We start from the raw sequence: 15,771 nt of genomic DNA, 5'->3' as shown, positions 1-15,771 counted from the left end.
TAAATGACTTTTGTTTTTATTTACATTTAGATTTCTTAAAAAGCCTCCTAAATGCTTGACTGGTTTCTTACTGACTCAACAATAGCATTTAAGGTTTAGATATTCTCTAGTAGATATGTCATTTTTATGAGAAAGTTATTACTCTGGCTATAAATTTGCACATAGTTTACCCCGTACTTGATTCCCAGAAAAAGATCTACTTCTACGGAAAGTACCCAGGTTTAATAAATTTAAATTATTATGGTAGAGAATTAAGTGGTTTGCTTTTCAGTTATATTCTTTCTTTGATTCAGTTTGCTGCTTTCAACTGATTAGATTAATCGTTTTTTATAGTAATCTAAATAAAAATCAAGCTTTATTTAAGTTAAGGGATATTGGAGGCACTGATTGATTTAATGTTTTAGAATATTGATAATTAACTGAATTATTATTGCAAGTTATAGCATAGGAAGGAGAAATGAAACAAATATGTAAAGCCTGAATTCTGGTGACAGTCATGCATGAGCTGGATCAAGTTCTTTAACTTCACTGAGCTTCAGTTTCCTTACCTCTATTATTAAGCAATTACCCATATGCTGTCCAATAAAATTGTATCTCATTAAAACTTCAGTAATACAGAGAATGAAAAGTGCTAATGAATTAATTGAACTAAGATATTTTAAAAGATTCCTGGAAGGTTAGTGAAACACGCAGCCCTTGCAGTTTTGATACAGTTTTGTGAGAGAAGTAATATGCTGTTACCATACATAATCTATACTTTTCCTCAAACAGGGAAGCTTTTAAATGCCATTTTTTTAATGACTGCTAGTCAAACATCTAAGCAACTACTATGTATATCCTTGTGCTCTAGAGTTGGGAATTCATAACTTTGATGTTTGAATTAAGCTCTATGAAATATAAAGAAGTTTGTTCTTAAGTTGTGCAATAATAGCCTTTTCACTTTGTGAAAACAGACATCAAAACAGTCTGTAAAGCCTGGTCTGTTGGTGTATGGTCAGGCCACTCAAGATGGCTCTCCTCTTGCCCTCTGTCCACCCACTGCTCGACCAGCCCATGCTTCACCTACACCCTACTCACATGACTATACAATCCTCTTAATTATAGGGTTTAATCAGTAACTGCCTACATGCTTGCCACCTGTACCAGTTGCTGGTTTCCCTGGTAACTGATGAGCCCACCTAAAGTCAATTCCCCCTATAAATGGTAGCTCCACCCCACCCCCATAGTGAAGACGGCTGCTGTGTCCTGCCTGCTCTCTGCTGTCCGTGATGGGGTGTCGCTCCAGGGCTAACAGACTTGTAAGAATCCCTAACCAATAAACCGTCGCTGTCTCTGTCACTGTCTTCTGGCTCTTTCTTTTGTCTCTCAGCTGGGCAATTACAAGGTTTGCAGGCCTGCAGGGTGTAGCCCAACAGTTGGCAAAAGTGTTCAAGGAAATAATTTAGCAATTATGTAAACAAAATCCTTTAGTCCGTCTGCTGAATTAATTTTGCAAACCTACTTAATCTTAAAATGAGGGGTACTAGGAATCCATCTGCTTTCTTGGTACTTTTGCAAAAAAGAAGAAAGGGTTATGTGGTGGGTTATGACCTCAGTCTTCAGCACTCATTTGGGGTTTGCACCTTGCGTGCCAAATAAAGGGCAAATGTGGTGGGATTTTTGGGTATGCATTACCATATTTTCAAGCATATACTAAGCTGTAAAACAATTTGGTAGTGAAATGTCACCCAGGGAAATGTTAATATTGTACCTGTGTTTCAGCTTCCGACATGGCAGCAGAACAAGGGCAGATTCTCGTGATAGTCACTGCGGCCGTGGGAGGATTCACTCTCCTCGTCATTCTTACTTTGTTTTTCTTAATCACTGGCAGGTAACTGAATTATACCAGAGTATTTCCAAGATTTGTGAATAGCCATTTTTCTTATACACTGTGTGTTCAAGGGCTTTTAAACTTAAAGCATACGTGTGAGAAAAAGGGGTCAAGGCAGATTCCACTCTGACAGTGACCTCTGTGTGGCAATAGAACCACCATGGCAAGTTCTCTGTGTCAACAGTTCCCTGAATATGGAAGCAACCAAAGATTTGATAAAAACACTTTGAAAACAATGAGTGATAAAATCCTACTTAATAAGTTATGTCTGCGTTTTTCCTTTACTGCAATCAAATTATACCATTAAAGGGATTTTGCTTGGAAAAAAAAAATAATTCAACAGAGAAACTGAACAATTTATATAAAGTGTTTTATAAACTTAATATTATAGAAATGTTTTATTTTATCCATTAAATATTGAAAGGATCTATATTAGAACTATATTAATGGTTGTATAAATCAAGTTATTTCTCCACCTAAGAGTAATATGGATGAAAATTTAAAATAACAATAAATTTAATGTAGCAAAAGACCTAGACTTGAATCCCAACTAGCTGGTCAAAGTGCTTCATCCATCTAAACCTTAGATTTCTATTTTTACACAGTTTGGTGTCACAAAGCATTAAAATGCTTTATTGATTTTTAAACATATTAGATTGTTTCCATGAGCCAGTTACTGACAATGCAGAGATGTGAATGAAGATAATGTGTATGAAATTATTTAAAAGAATAAGTGTCAGTTCTTATTGAGCCCTTGATATTTGGCCCAGACTTTTGTCAGAAATTGTGAAGTCTTCAGATCATATTTTCACTCCTACAAGGGGAAAATATTCCATCTAAATTATCAATAGTGGCACAAAATACCTTGAGAGTTTTCCTGATACAGCAAAATATCAGTGTCATGATTTAAAACTGTAATAAGAATGCCAGTGAAACAATACACATCCTTACTGACTCCAGCTAAAGTACACCAACTCTACTGGGAAACCCTGATTATTTGATGATGCACAGAAATTACCTTCAGAGCCAGTAGTTCAGCAAACTATGAACACCCTTTGTTTTATTCATTTTTAAAACTCTTACATACCAATATTTTGTTAAAAATCATTACAGAATTATAGAGGATATGCATATATGAAAAAATATTATCTGAAATTTTGACAGCACACTAGAAGTATAGATCAATAAACTGACAATTACTTAGGCACTTATCAAGTGTGGATTCCTGAGGAAATGTAACTGCTACCTGTTAAGAGTGTATCAGATTTAGTTGTAACAAATCTACTTTATAGGATTTATCAAGGAACAAAGAAACACGAGGATATTCTAATGTGGTTAAGTTGAAATGGTGACTTCCTTATGAAATTAATTGTAAAAGGGGCACATTTACCCCTATGTTCACTTAAAATTTTCAGGTGTATAAATAGACATAGCATGACTCTTGCAATTAATAGTGTCTCAGAGTTCATTTAAATAGCAGTGTCATATTTATTGTCAATTTTAAAGAATGCCTCTAAATTCATAATGGAAATTGATTCAAATTATATTTTATTTAATAGTGATTCAACATGTAGCAAAATTGGTTCTGATTTTTAAGTTATATTTTATGTATTTGTAGAATATGAGCTAAGCCCTTATTTCCTCATAGAGTATTTCAGCAAACAGTGATTTAAATAGCACGTACACATGTAGAAAAACATTTCATTAAAATATCAGAAAATACTGCCTTTACAGATAAATATGACAAAAGAAGACTTTACAGTCATTGTAGGCTAAATAAAATTGGCTAATAAACCTGAGAGTTGGGCTTGACTGTTATCTTTATTTGGGATTCCTGAAGCAGAATTTGAATACCATTTTTAAAAAGATTTAATAATAACCAAAAAAATTGAAAGTTGAAAATAATTTAGTACAATTTCCATGTTTGCCAAATTTATGTGACATCAGAAATTGCCTTAACATTCTACATACTGGAAAAAAACAAGTTCAATTACATAAGATAAAATAATTCATTCTGGAGCATCTCTTAAGCACTATGCTAGGGAAGCATTCACTGGAAATTATTCTATGAAAATTATAAGACGTATCTGAATAAATACGCAACTTGTCAATAGGATCTGAGACCAAATTCACACTGAAAGATTGGGTTGTGCACCACAGATGTATTCTGTTTAACCATTTGGAATTAGCAACTTGATGAGCTGTCAGATAATATGGATGTTGCCGAATTTTTCACGTTGAAGAAGTCATAGGAGATAAGCACCTGCCTGTTCTTCAGAGCGTGATTCTTCCGAGAAAGAACAGAACATGCCTCCACCACATTTGTAATATTAAAAAAAGAAAACGCGGTTTAGCACTGAAACTGGAAGACAGTTGTCTAAATTTCTGTGATTCTGAATCAAAAACAATTTTTCCATTTTGACTTTTAATGCGTTTCATCGACTCTAGCTATTAGAGACCATATAAGGAAAGACATGATGGTTATTGCTTGTTATTAAATATTTTCTAAGCTTCCTATCATTTGGATGAATCAATCCACTTGAGAGTATTTTATTCCTATCTGGGGCTAATTTTGATGTATTAAAAAAAAGCTTTTATGGAGTATTTTCACATGTTATAAATATGTTCTTAAAAGTGGTCTTTATGATAACTTTCACCTATGGGTGATAAGTATTTTAATTAATATTGGTTCTTATCCAGCATAAATACTAAAGTAAGATTCTATTTACCTTTTTTAAAGGTGTCAATGGTATATAAAGGCCAAAATGAAGTCAGAAGAGAAGAGAAGAAAGGACTTACAGAATGGGCATTGTAAGTAGTTCAGTGACTGTCTTCCATGATTTTCTACTGTTCTAGCACTTCAAGAGTTCCTTTTAAACATGTATCCATGAATTGTGAAAGCCAAAGAAATTCAGTTCCAACCTTTCAGCATTAACAATTTTCATCTGGTTTCTAGGTCGGCTGGTGGAAATTGCACCTGCTTCTCATTAAATGATATTACCTTTTTCTTAATTCTGCTTGCTGGAAAACACAACAGACTGAATATGCTAAAAATACAAGATGACTGATTATATCTAGTTATTTACCATTCACAATGGCTCCAAAACATTAGTTGGTTTTATTTAGTGGAGCATTAGCCATAGAAATATTAAGGAATTCTTACTCCCTCTTATAGGGACTGTCATTTAACATATAACAAATCAATTTACAATTCATTAACACTAAAAAAGAAAATCAGCTCTTTAACTCTTAGAATATGTATGAAATCCTTGAGCTGACTACAAGGTTATATTCATTTGAAGGATCTCTTCCCAAGCAAGCTATAATTACCACTATAGTTGGTTTGATAATTGCCACCATCTCCTCCCCAACACCCACCTCCACCTCCAAATTGCAAACTACTTTGTCAAGACAGATTCTCTGGCATGAGATGCTGAATTAACAAGAAAGGGATGTTCTCTAATTAACCACAGTATAGAGATAATATGTGAGGCAAGTTGTTTAACTATTTAAACTCATCTTCTATTTCAAATTGAGCTCAAGTTATAAGGGACTTTTCAATCTATATTACCCTCCAGCTAACGGAAAGGATTTAAGTGAGGAAATTATAAACTAGGGGGATGCTTTAGGGCTATTTTTAAGGCTTATGTGATTTCTCAGAGAGAGGTCTGAGGACAAGCTGCATTAGAATGTTTCGCCCTTACTCACCAAAGTTCAGACTCAGAAGGTCAAGGGTAGGGCTAAGACATAAGCATTTTCAGAAAGCTCTCCTAGGTGGTTCTTTTCACAAAGAGTTTGAGGCTCACTGCCCTGGCAGGGAAGGGAGAGCTGAGACAGCTGATACCAGGCAAAGGATGAGCTGAAAATAATGTAGACAGAGGCAGAAACCTGGATCTAGACACCTGGACCAATGACTTAAGCTGAGCAACCCTAAGATTCACTGCAGTGAATTCAGTACTGAACTGCAAAAGAAAAAGATGCTCCTGAGGTATTTATTACCTGTTTTCCAACTAGCAGTTTAGCGTAAACTAAACCAGATGGGCCCAGCAAGAAGCAATGAAAATAACCTGAGGCAGCCAAGGTACAATAGAAGAAAGATAACAAACAGATGTTTAAGAAGACATGAATAAGTAGTAACCAGATATTCAAAATTGAAACTAAGTTTGGGGTTTTTTTTCCTATACTACATATATTGTAAAAAAAAAAAAAAAAGTGATACTAACTAATCAGTTTATTCTGTAGAAATGTATATCACTTTAAATTATTGAATGGTTAAATGTTAAAACCATGTATGAGTTAATAAATGGCATCTGTTACCTGTGCATAAAGTAATGTTATCAACATGATACTACTAATCATCTCATAGTAGCCTTTGAAATTCTAGTATTCAATCTGAAATCACAACTCCTACTGTTACAAAAATATTGTTAAGAATATGAACTAGAGGTACAAATGATCTGTTCTTGTTTCCTACAATCTAAAGTCAAATTCTTGAGTTTGAGAAGTCAAGAAAAGCATAGCATTTCAGAATCAGTCAAATCTGTCTGGAAATATGATTTACTGATGCTCCTTTGGGAAGTACTAATCTTTTCATATCCAGTACTAGAAGACAGGAGGCAAAAAGTAATGAAAGAAGACAACAGGCATAGAAGAACTCATGAAGCAAATTACTGCTAATAATGGGCACTTCACCACCTCCTCTAAAATCATTTTATTACCTTTTGTTTGTTTGCTTTTGAGATATTCTTGCAAGAACATGTTTCTAAGGAGACCTAGGCAATGCTTAATTCAGGGTGTTGTATGGTTTTCAAAATCTAAGAAGCAACAAAACCAGATATAATTTACTCTGCCACAAATTTAGCATTGATCTTTTAATCCTTACTAATTCGTATTCAGTAAAGGTTTGCTGTGTGTTTATTGCCTATAAATCTATACCTCAGGTATTTGGAAAGAGGCAAAGATGTATAAGAAATGATCTCCTGTCCTCCAGGAGCTAGCAACCTGATGTGGAAAACAGAAACCAGTGAGCAAAACAGAGGAATATCCACAGGCAGTCTGTGACTACTTTACATACTGAAGGAGTTGCAAATTAATATGCAACCAGACATCCAGTTTTCTAGCCACCTAGCCACCCCTATTCATCTTCCTAACTGCCCGTGGGCTGTGAGCACCCACCAGAGAAAGAGGAGCAGCTACATCTGGTCAGTGACCAGATTTGGACCTTTGATTCTTATCCTCCCCTCCAGGGTAGACAGTGGGTCCTTTCCAGGACAATGTGCAATTTGGCCATGGAAGCAACTACAAGAACACAGGGCAGGGCCGTTTCCATAGCGTAGTGGTCCTCCCTGTCACTGTGCCGTGGAGTCTGTGCTTTACTGCCTAAGAGTTTCTGGAAGGGGAGAGACCACAGGACTGGGACACGAGTTCAGGAAAACCTAGTGCCTTAGAGTACAGGAGGGACTCTAAGGGGCTTGTTTTTTTTTTGGGGGGGGGGAGAAGGTTTATGCTTTGTTTTCCCCATGTCCTGAGCTAGATCAAATGTAAAATATATGGGTACTAGTGGCTAAGTGAGCTGATTAAACGTTTTACAGAAATATAAAAATATGTCTTATGGAACTTGTCAGCTCACTCTCTCTGAAATTACCAGGTCATTTTACATCAAGAGTTAGGTAAATAAAATTTTGATTCCAAGTATTCAAAGCTTTAATGGGGTGGCAAGTGGGTGGGGGTAAGACAAAAATAGAAAAGAGAATTGAATTTAAGTAACTAACAAGAATGCTTACATCATAAAAACAAACAACCCGATTAATAAATGGGCAGAGGAGCTAAATAGACATTTTTGTAAAGAAGGCATACAGATGGGCAATAGACACATGAAAAGATGCTCAACATCACTAATCATCAAGGAAATGAAAATCAAACCCACAATGAAGTATCACCTTACACATGTCAGAATGGTTATTATCAAAGAGACAACAAAGAACCAAGTGTTGGCAAGGATGTGGAGAAGAGGGAACCCTCATGCACTGTTGGCAGGAATGTAAATTGGTACAGCCACTTGGAAAAACAGTATGGAGGTTCCTCAAAAAAACTAAAAATAGAACTACTATGCAATCCAACAATTCCAATTCTGGATATTTTCCTGAAGAAAACAAAAACACATATATGTATGCATATGGCTTATTCACTTTGTTGTACAGCAGAAACTAACACAACATTGTAAAGCAATTATACTCCAATAGATAAGAGGTACAAACTTCCAGTTATTAAATAAGTCATGGGTGTGTAATGTACAGTACAGGGAACATAGTCAATAAAATTTTAAAAGCTTTGTATGGTGGCAGATGGTAACTAGACTTATCGTGGTGATCATTTTGTAATGTACAAAAATATCGAATCACTATGTTGTACACCTGAAACTAACATAATATTGTGAGTCATTTATAGTTCAGTTAAAAAAAAGAATGACTACTTTAGAACGTCACTCCTCATTTCAAATATTCACAAGATGTGTGATTACTAGAATACCCTTGAACTAATTAAGTCTTTTATTTTGTTGCAGTACACTTCCCAGGAATTAAAACTTACATAGATCCAGATACATATGAAGACCCATCCCTAGCAGTCCATGAATTTGCAAAGGAGATCGATCCCTCAAGAATACGCATTGAGAGAGTCATTGGGGCAGGTAAACATAAAGTCTACACTTTTGAAGTTACGATTCCTTAATGGTTTTGTAACTGGTTTATCAACATACTATTTTAAATCTTAGCAGTTTTAGTCACTGAAAAATTTTTAAAAATGAGAAGTAAAATTATTTTGTATATATGATGTTATTGTTTTAAAAAGTATTGCAAGTGCCCAAATTTAGTTTCCAAACAATGAGAAAATCCACAAAAATTATTTTTAACATCCTGTAGTCATCCTTTCAGTACTGAGATAAATTACAATGAAACTAGAGTGATTCAGGAATTTATTTTGGAAATGCAACTTCAGGAGTTTGTCATAGGTTATTACAGATTTACTTAAAACCCAACATCTATAGACATATGCTATAATTAGTATTCACAGTGATGACCTTGAGGTCCTGCAAGATCCAGAAGTGTTCTGAGACTCACTGAGTATAAAATTAGGTTCAATATAGTTTTGTGTTGTTTTGTTTTGTTAAGATTTTTAGAAATTTCATGTAATGTCTGAAACATTTATATTAACATATTTCCATACAAATAACCCAAAGAAAGTTTAGTATTAGTTGGGTTTTTTGTTTGTTTGTTTTTTTACACTGCAGGTTCTTATTAGTCATCAATTTTATACACATCAGTGTATACATGTCAATACCAATCGCCCAATTCAGCACACCGCCATCTCCACCCCACCACGGTTTCCCCCCCTTGGTGTCCATACGTTTGTTCTCTACATCTGTGTCTCAACTTCTGCCCTGCAAACCAGTTCATCTGTACCATTTTTCTAGGTTCCACATACGTGAGTTAATATACGGTATTTGTTTTTCTCTTTCTGACTTACTTCACTCTGTATGACAGTCTCTAGGTCCATCCACATCTCAACAAATGACTCAATTTTGTTCCTTTTTATGGCTGAGTAATATTCCATTGTATATATGTACCACCACTTCTTTATCCATTCCTCTGTCAATAGGCATTTAGGTTGCTTCCATGACCTGGCTATTGTAAATAGTGCTGCAATGAACATTCGGGTGCATGTGTCTTTTTGAATTACAGTTTTCTCTGGGTATATGCCCAGTAGTGGGATTGCTGGATCGTATGGTAATTCTATTTTTAGTTTTTTAAGGAACCTCCATACTGTTCTCTATAGTGGCTGTATCAATTTCCATTCCCACCAACAGTGCAAGAGGGTTCCCTTTTCTCCACACCCTCTCCAGCATTTGTTGTTTGTGATTTTCTGATGATTCCCATTCTAACTGGTGTGAGGTCATACCTCATTGTAGTTTTGATTTGCATTTCTCTAATAATTAGTGATGTTGAGCAGCTTTTCATGTGCTTCTTGGCCATCTGTATATCTGCTTTGGAGAAATGTCTATTTAGGTCTTCTGCCCATTTTTGGATTGGGTTGTTTCTTTCTTTAATATTGAGCTGCATGAGCTGTTTATATATTTTGGAGATTAATCCTTTGTCCGTTTGCAAATATTTTCTCCCATTCTGAGGGCTGTCTTTTTGTCTTGTCTATGTTTTCCTTTACTGTGCAAAAGCTTTGAAGTTTCATTAGGTCCCATTTGTTTATTTTTGTTTTTATTTCCATTACTCTAGGAGGTGGATCAAAAAAGATCTTGCTGTGATTTATGTCAAAGAGTGTTCTTCCTATGTTTTCCTTTAAGAGTTTTATAGTGTCCAGTCTTACATTTAGGTCTCGAATCCATTTTGAGTTTATTTTTGTGTACGGTGTTAGGGAGTGTTCTAATTTCATTCTTTTACATGTAGCTGTCCAGTTTTCCTAGCACCACTTATTGAAGAGACTGTCTTTTCTCCATTGTATATCTTTGCCTCCTTTGTCATAGATTAGTTGACCATAGGTGCGTGGGTTTATCTCTGGGCTTTCTATCTTGTTCCATTAATCTATGTTTCTGTTTTTGTGCCAGTGCCATACTGTCTTGATTACTGTAGCTTTGTAGTATAGTCTGAAGTCAGGAAGTCTGATTCCTCCAGCTCCGTTTTTTTCCCTCAAGACTGCTTTGGCTATTCGGGGTCTTTTGTGACTCCATACAAATTTTAAGATGATTTGTTCTACCTCCATAAAAAATGCCATTGGTAATTTGATAGGGATTGCATTGAATCTGTAGATTGCTTTGGGTAGTATAGTCATTTTCACAATATTGATTCTTCCAATCCAAGAACATGGTATATCTCTCCATCTGTTGGTATCATCTTTAATTTCTTTCATCAGTGTCTTATAGTTTTCTGCATACAGGTCTTTTGTCTCCCTAGGTAGGTTTATTCCTAGGTATTTTATTCGTTTTGTTGCAATGGTAAATGGGAGTGTTTCCTTAATTTCACTTTCAGATTTTTCATCATTAGTGTATAGGAATGCAAGAGATTTCTGTGCATTAATTTTGTATCCTTCAACGTTACCAAATTCATTGATTAGCTCTACTAGTTTTCTGGTGGCATTTTTAGGATTCTCTATGTATAGTATCATGTCATCAGCAAACAGTGACAGTTTTACTTCTTTTCCAATTTGTATTCCTTTTATTTCTTTTTCTTCCTGATTACCATGGCTAGGACTTCCAAAACTATGTTGAATAATAGTGGTGAGAGTGGACATCCTTGTCTCGTTCCTGATCTTAGAGGAAATGCTTTCAGTTTTTCACCATTGAGAATGATGTTTGCTGTGGGTTTGTCATATATGGCCTTTATTATGTTGAAGTAGTTTCCCTCTGTGCCCACTTTCTGGAGAGTTTTTATCATAAATGAGTGTTGAATCTTGTCAAAAGCTTTTTCTGCATCTATTGAGAGGATCATATGGTTTTTATTCTTCAGTTTGTTGATATGGTATATCACATTGATTGATTTGCATATATTGAAGAATTCTTGCATCCCTGGGGTAAACCCCACTTGATCATAGTGTATGATCCTTTTAATGTGTTGTTGGATTCTGTTTGCTAGTGTTTTGTTGAGGATTTTTGCATCTATATTTATCAGTGATATTCGTCTGTAATTTTCTTTTTTTGTAGTATCTTTGTCTGGTTTTGGTATCAGGGTGATAGTGGCCTCATAGAATGAGTTTGGGAGTGTTCCTTCCTCTGCAGTTTTTTGGAAGAGTTTGAGAATGATGGGTGTTAGCTCTTCTCTAAATGTTTGATAGAATTCACCTGTGAAGCCATCTGGTCCTGGACTTTTGTTTGTTGGAAGATTTTTATTCACAGTTTCAATTTCATTACTTGTGATTGGTCTGTTCATATTTTCTGTTTCTTCCTGGTTCAGTCTTGGAAGATTATACCTTTCTAAGAGTTTGTCCATTTCTTCCAGGTTGTCCATTTTATTGGCATAAAGTTGCTTGTAGTAGTCTCTTAGGATGCTTTGTATTTCTGCGGTGTCTGTTGTAACTTCTCCTTTTTCATTTCTAATTTTATTGATTTGAGTCCTCTCCCTCTTTTTCTTGATGAGTCTGGCTAATGGTTTATCAATGTTGTTTATCTTCTCAAAGAACCAGCTTTTAGTTTTATTGATCTTTGCTATTGTTTTCTTTGTTTCTATTTCATTTATTTCCGCTCTGATCTTTATGATTTCTTTCCTTCTGCTAACTTTGGGTTTTGTTTGTTCTTCTTTCTCTAGTTCCTTTAGGTGTAAGGTTAGATTGTTCACTTGAGATATTTCTTGTTTCTTGAGGTAGGCTTGTATAGCTATAAATTTCCCTCTTAGAACTGCTTTTGCTGCATCCCATAGGTTTTGGATTGTCGTGTTTTCATTTTCATTTGTCTCTAGGTATTTTTTGATTTCTTCTTTGATTTCTTCAGTGATCTCTTGGTTATTTGGTAACGTATTGTTTAGCCTCCATGTGTTTGTGTTTTTTACATTTTTTTCCCGGAAATTCATTTCTAATCTCATAGCATTGTGGTCAGAAAAGATGCTTGATATGATTTCAATTTTCTTAAATTTACTGAGGCTTGATTTGGTACCCAAGATGTGATCTATCCTAGAGAATGTTCCATGCGCACTTAAGAAGAACGTGTAATCTGCTGCTTTTGGATAGAATGTCCTATATATATCAATTAAATCTACCTGGTCTATTGTGTCATTTAAAGCTTCTGTTTCCTTATTTATTTTCATTTTGGATGATCTGTCCATTGGTGTAAGTGAGGTGTTAAAGTCCCCCACTATGATTGTGTTACTGTTGATTTCCTCTTTTATAGCTGTTAGCAGTTGCCTTATGTATTGAGGGGCTCCTATGTTGGGTGCATATATACTTATAATTGTTATATCTTCTTCTTGGATTGATCCCTTGATCATTACGTAGTGTCCTTCCTTGTCTCTTGTAACATTCTTTATTTTAAAGTCTATTTTATCTGATATGAGTATAGCTACTCCAGCTTTCTTTTGATTTCCATTTGCATGGAATATCTTTTTCCATCCCCTCATTTTCAGTCTGTATGTGTCACTAGGTCTGAAGTGGGTCTCTTGTAGACACCATATATATGGGTCTTGTTTTTGTATCCATTCAGCAAGCCTTGTCTTTTGGTTGGAGCGTTTAATCCATTCACGTTTAAGGTAATTATCGATATGTATGTTCCTATGACCATTTTCTTAACTGTTTTGGGTTTGTTTTTGTAGGTCTTTTCTTCTCTTGTGTTTCCCACTTAGAGAAGTTCCTTTAGCATTTGTTGTAGAGCAGGTTTGGTGGTGCTGAATTCTCTTAGCTTTTGCTTGTCTGTAAACCTTTTGATTTCTCCATCGAATCTGAATGAGATCCTTGCTGGGTAGAGTAATCTTGGTTGTAGGTTCTTCCCTTTCATCACTTGAAGTATATCATGCCACTCTTTTCTGGCTTGTAGAGTTTCTGCTGAGAAATCAGCTTTTAACCTTATGGGAGTTCCCTTCTATGTTATTTGTCGTTTTTCCCTTGCTGCTTTCAATAATTTTTCTTTGTCTTTAATTTTTGCCAATTTGATTACTATGTGTCTCGGCATGTTTCTCCTTGGGTTTATCCTGTATGGGACTCTCTGTGCTTCCTGGACTTGTGTGGCTATTTCCCTTCCCATGTTAGGGAAGTTTTTGACTATAATCTCTTCAAATACTTTCTCTGGTCCTTTCTCTCTCTCTTCTCCTTCTGGGACCCCTGTAATGCAAATGTTGTTGTGTTTAATGTTGTCCCAGAGGTCTCTTAGGCTGTCTTCATTTCTTTTTATTCTTTTTTCTTTATTCTGTTCTGCAGCAGTGAATTCCACCATTCTGTCTTCCAGGTCACTTATCCGTTCTTCTGCCTCAGTTATTCTGCTATTGACTCCTTCTAGTGTATTTTTCATTTCAATTATTGTATTGTTCATCTCTGTTTGTTTATTCTTTCATTCTTCTAGGTCTTTATTAAACATTTCTTGCATCTTCTCGATCTTTGCCTCCATTCTTTTTCCGAGGTCCTGGATCATCTTCACTATCATTATTCTGAATTCTTTTTCTGGAATGTTGCCTCTCTCCACTTCATTCAGTTGTTTTTCTGGGGTTTTATCTTGTTCCTTCATCTGGTATATAGCCCTCTGCTTTTTCATCTTGTCTCTCTTTCTGTAAATGTGGTTTTTGTTCCACAGGCTGGAGGATTGTAGTTCTTCTTGCTTCTGTTGTCTGCCCTCTGGTAGATGAGGCTATCTAAGAGTCTTGATGGGAGGGACTGTTGGTGGGTAGAACTGACTGTTGCTCTGGTGGGCAGAGCTCAGTAAAACTTTAATCTACTTGGCTGTTGATGGGTGGGGCTGGGTTCCCTCCCTGTTGGTTGTTTGGCCTGAGGCAACCTAACACTGGAGCCTACCTGGGCTCTTTGGTGGGGCTAATGACAGACTCTGGGAGGGCTCACACCAAGGAGTACTTCCCAGAACTTCTGCTGCCAGTGTCCTTGTCCCCATGGTGAGCCACAGCCACCCCCGCCTCTGCCGGAGACCCTCCACCACTAGCAGGTAGGTCTGGTTCAGTCTCCCCTGGGGTCACTGCTCCTTCCTCTGGGTCCTGATGCACACACTACTTTTTGTGTGCCCTCCAAGAGTGGAGTCTCTGTTTCCCCCAGTCCTGTTGAAGTCCTGCAATCAATTCCCACTGGACTTCGAAGTCTGATTCTCTAGGAATTCCTCCTTCCCTTGCCGGCCCCCCAGGTTGGGAAGCCTGACATGGGGCTCAGAACCTTCAGTCCAGTGGGTGGACTTCTGTGTTGTAAGTGCTCTCCAGTCTGTGAGTCACCCACCCACCAGTTATGGGATTTGATTTTACTCTGATTGCGCCCCTCCTACCGTCTCATTGTGGCTTCTCCTTTGTCTTTGGATGTGGGGTATCTTTTTTGGTGAGTTCCAGTGTCTTCCTGTCAATGATTGTTCAGCAGCTAGTTGTGATTCTGGTGTTCTCGCAAGAGGGAGTGAGAGCAAGTCCTTCTACTCTGCCATCTTGGTTCCTCTCTCCTCAATATAGTTTTATATCACTTTAATGCAAACTAATAATTTCCCTATGTAGCATATTCAAATACTCAGAACACTATATTATTCAATTATTCTGGATAAATACACATTTATTATGAATCAGCCCGCAAGAATTTCTTCTGTACATTACTTAGGGCACAGGCCAAGTCAATATAACAAAGAGACCCCAGAATATAATTGTGTTCCTCTTGCAAGTCCTTGACCCAAGGTGAGTAATCCATGCTGGCAGAGGAGCTCTCATCCAGAAGGTCTTGAAAGGACCCAAGTTCCTTCTACTCTTTCCTCTGCCTTCCCCTAGCATGTTATCCTCTGAATGGTCAAAGCTGGTCACCAGCACATCTACCTTTTGGTCTATGAGAAGGAAAAGGAAAGAGTTTGGGCTCTTTGTCTTTGCCTTTAGGGCAATTAGCTGTCTTTAAGGCAATAACCTGAAATTGCAAACATGTCTATTCACATCTCAGTGGTCCAAATGCAATCACGTGGAGATAGTTAAATGCAAGAGATTTTGGAAATATAATTTCTGACTGGGCAGCCATGCATGCAGCTAAAAAGGGGAGGGGAATGTGCTACTAAATAGAGAAGGAAGACTGAATCCTGAAGGGGAGTGTTGTCCTCCTCTAGATGCTGGATATCTGTGTAATCCTTTAGAGAGAGCAGAACATACCATTCCAGCTGGATATCATGTCTTTGCAGACACCAAAAGGCTTTCTTCCTTTCAAAACTCTTCTTCGCCAGAAAGACTGGCTACATAATT

General features: G+C 36.6%; 1 protein-coding gene across 1 annotated transcript in view; it reads left to right on the top strand.

Annotated features, from left to right (window-relative positions):
- Nucleotides 1-15,771, top strand: part of EPHA6 (EPH receptor A6) — an 868,715-nt gene that overhangs the window by 596,900 nt on the left and 256,044 nt on the right. The window contains exons 8-10 of the mRNA XM_057546076.1: nucleotides 1,762-1,870; nucleotides 4,611-4,681; nucleotides 8,433-8,558. Coding sequence (XP_057402059.1) covers nucleotides 1,762-1,870; nucleotides 4,611-4,681; nucleotides 8,433-8,558 — 306 coding nt within the window. The remainder of the gene's footprint in view (nucleotides 1-1,761; nucleotides 1,871-4,610; nucleotides 4,682-8,432; nucleotides 8,559-15,771) is intronic.

Source organism: Balaenoptera acutorostrata, chromosome 4 (assembly GCF_949987535.1).
Source record: "Balaenoptera acutorostrata chromosome 4, mBalAcu1.1, whole genome shotgun sequence".
In the NCBI taxonomy this organism is placed as follows: domain Eukaryota; kingdom Metazoa; phylum Chordata; class Mammalia; order Artiodactyla; family Balaenopteridae; genus Balaenoptera; species Balaenoptera acutorostrata.
Note: the sequence above shows the minus strand (reverse complement) of the source record. Positions and strands in the feature narration are given on the sequence as shown.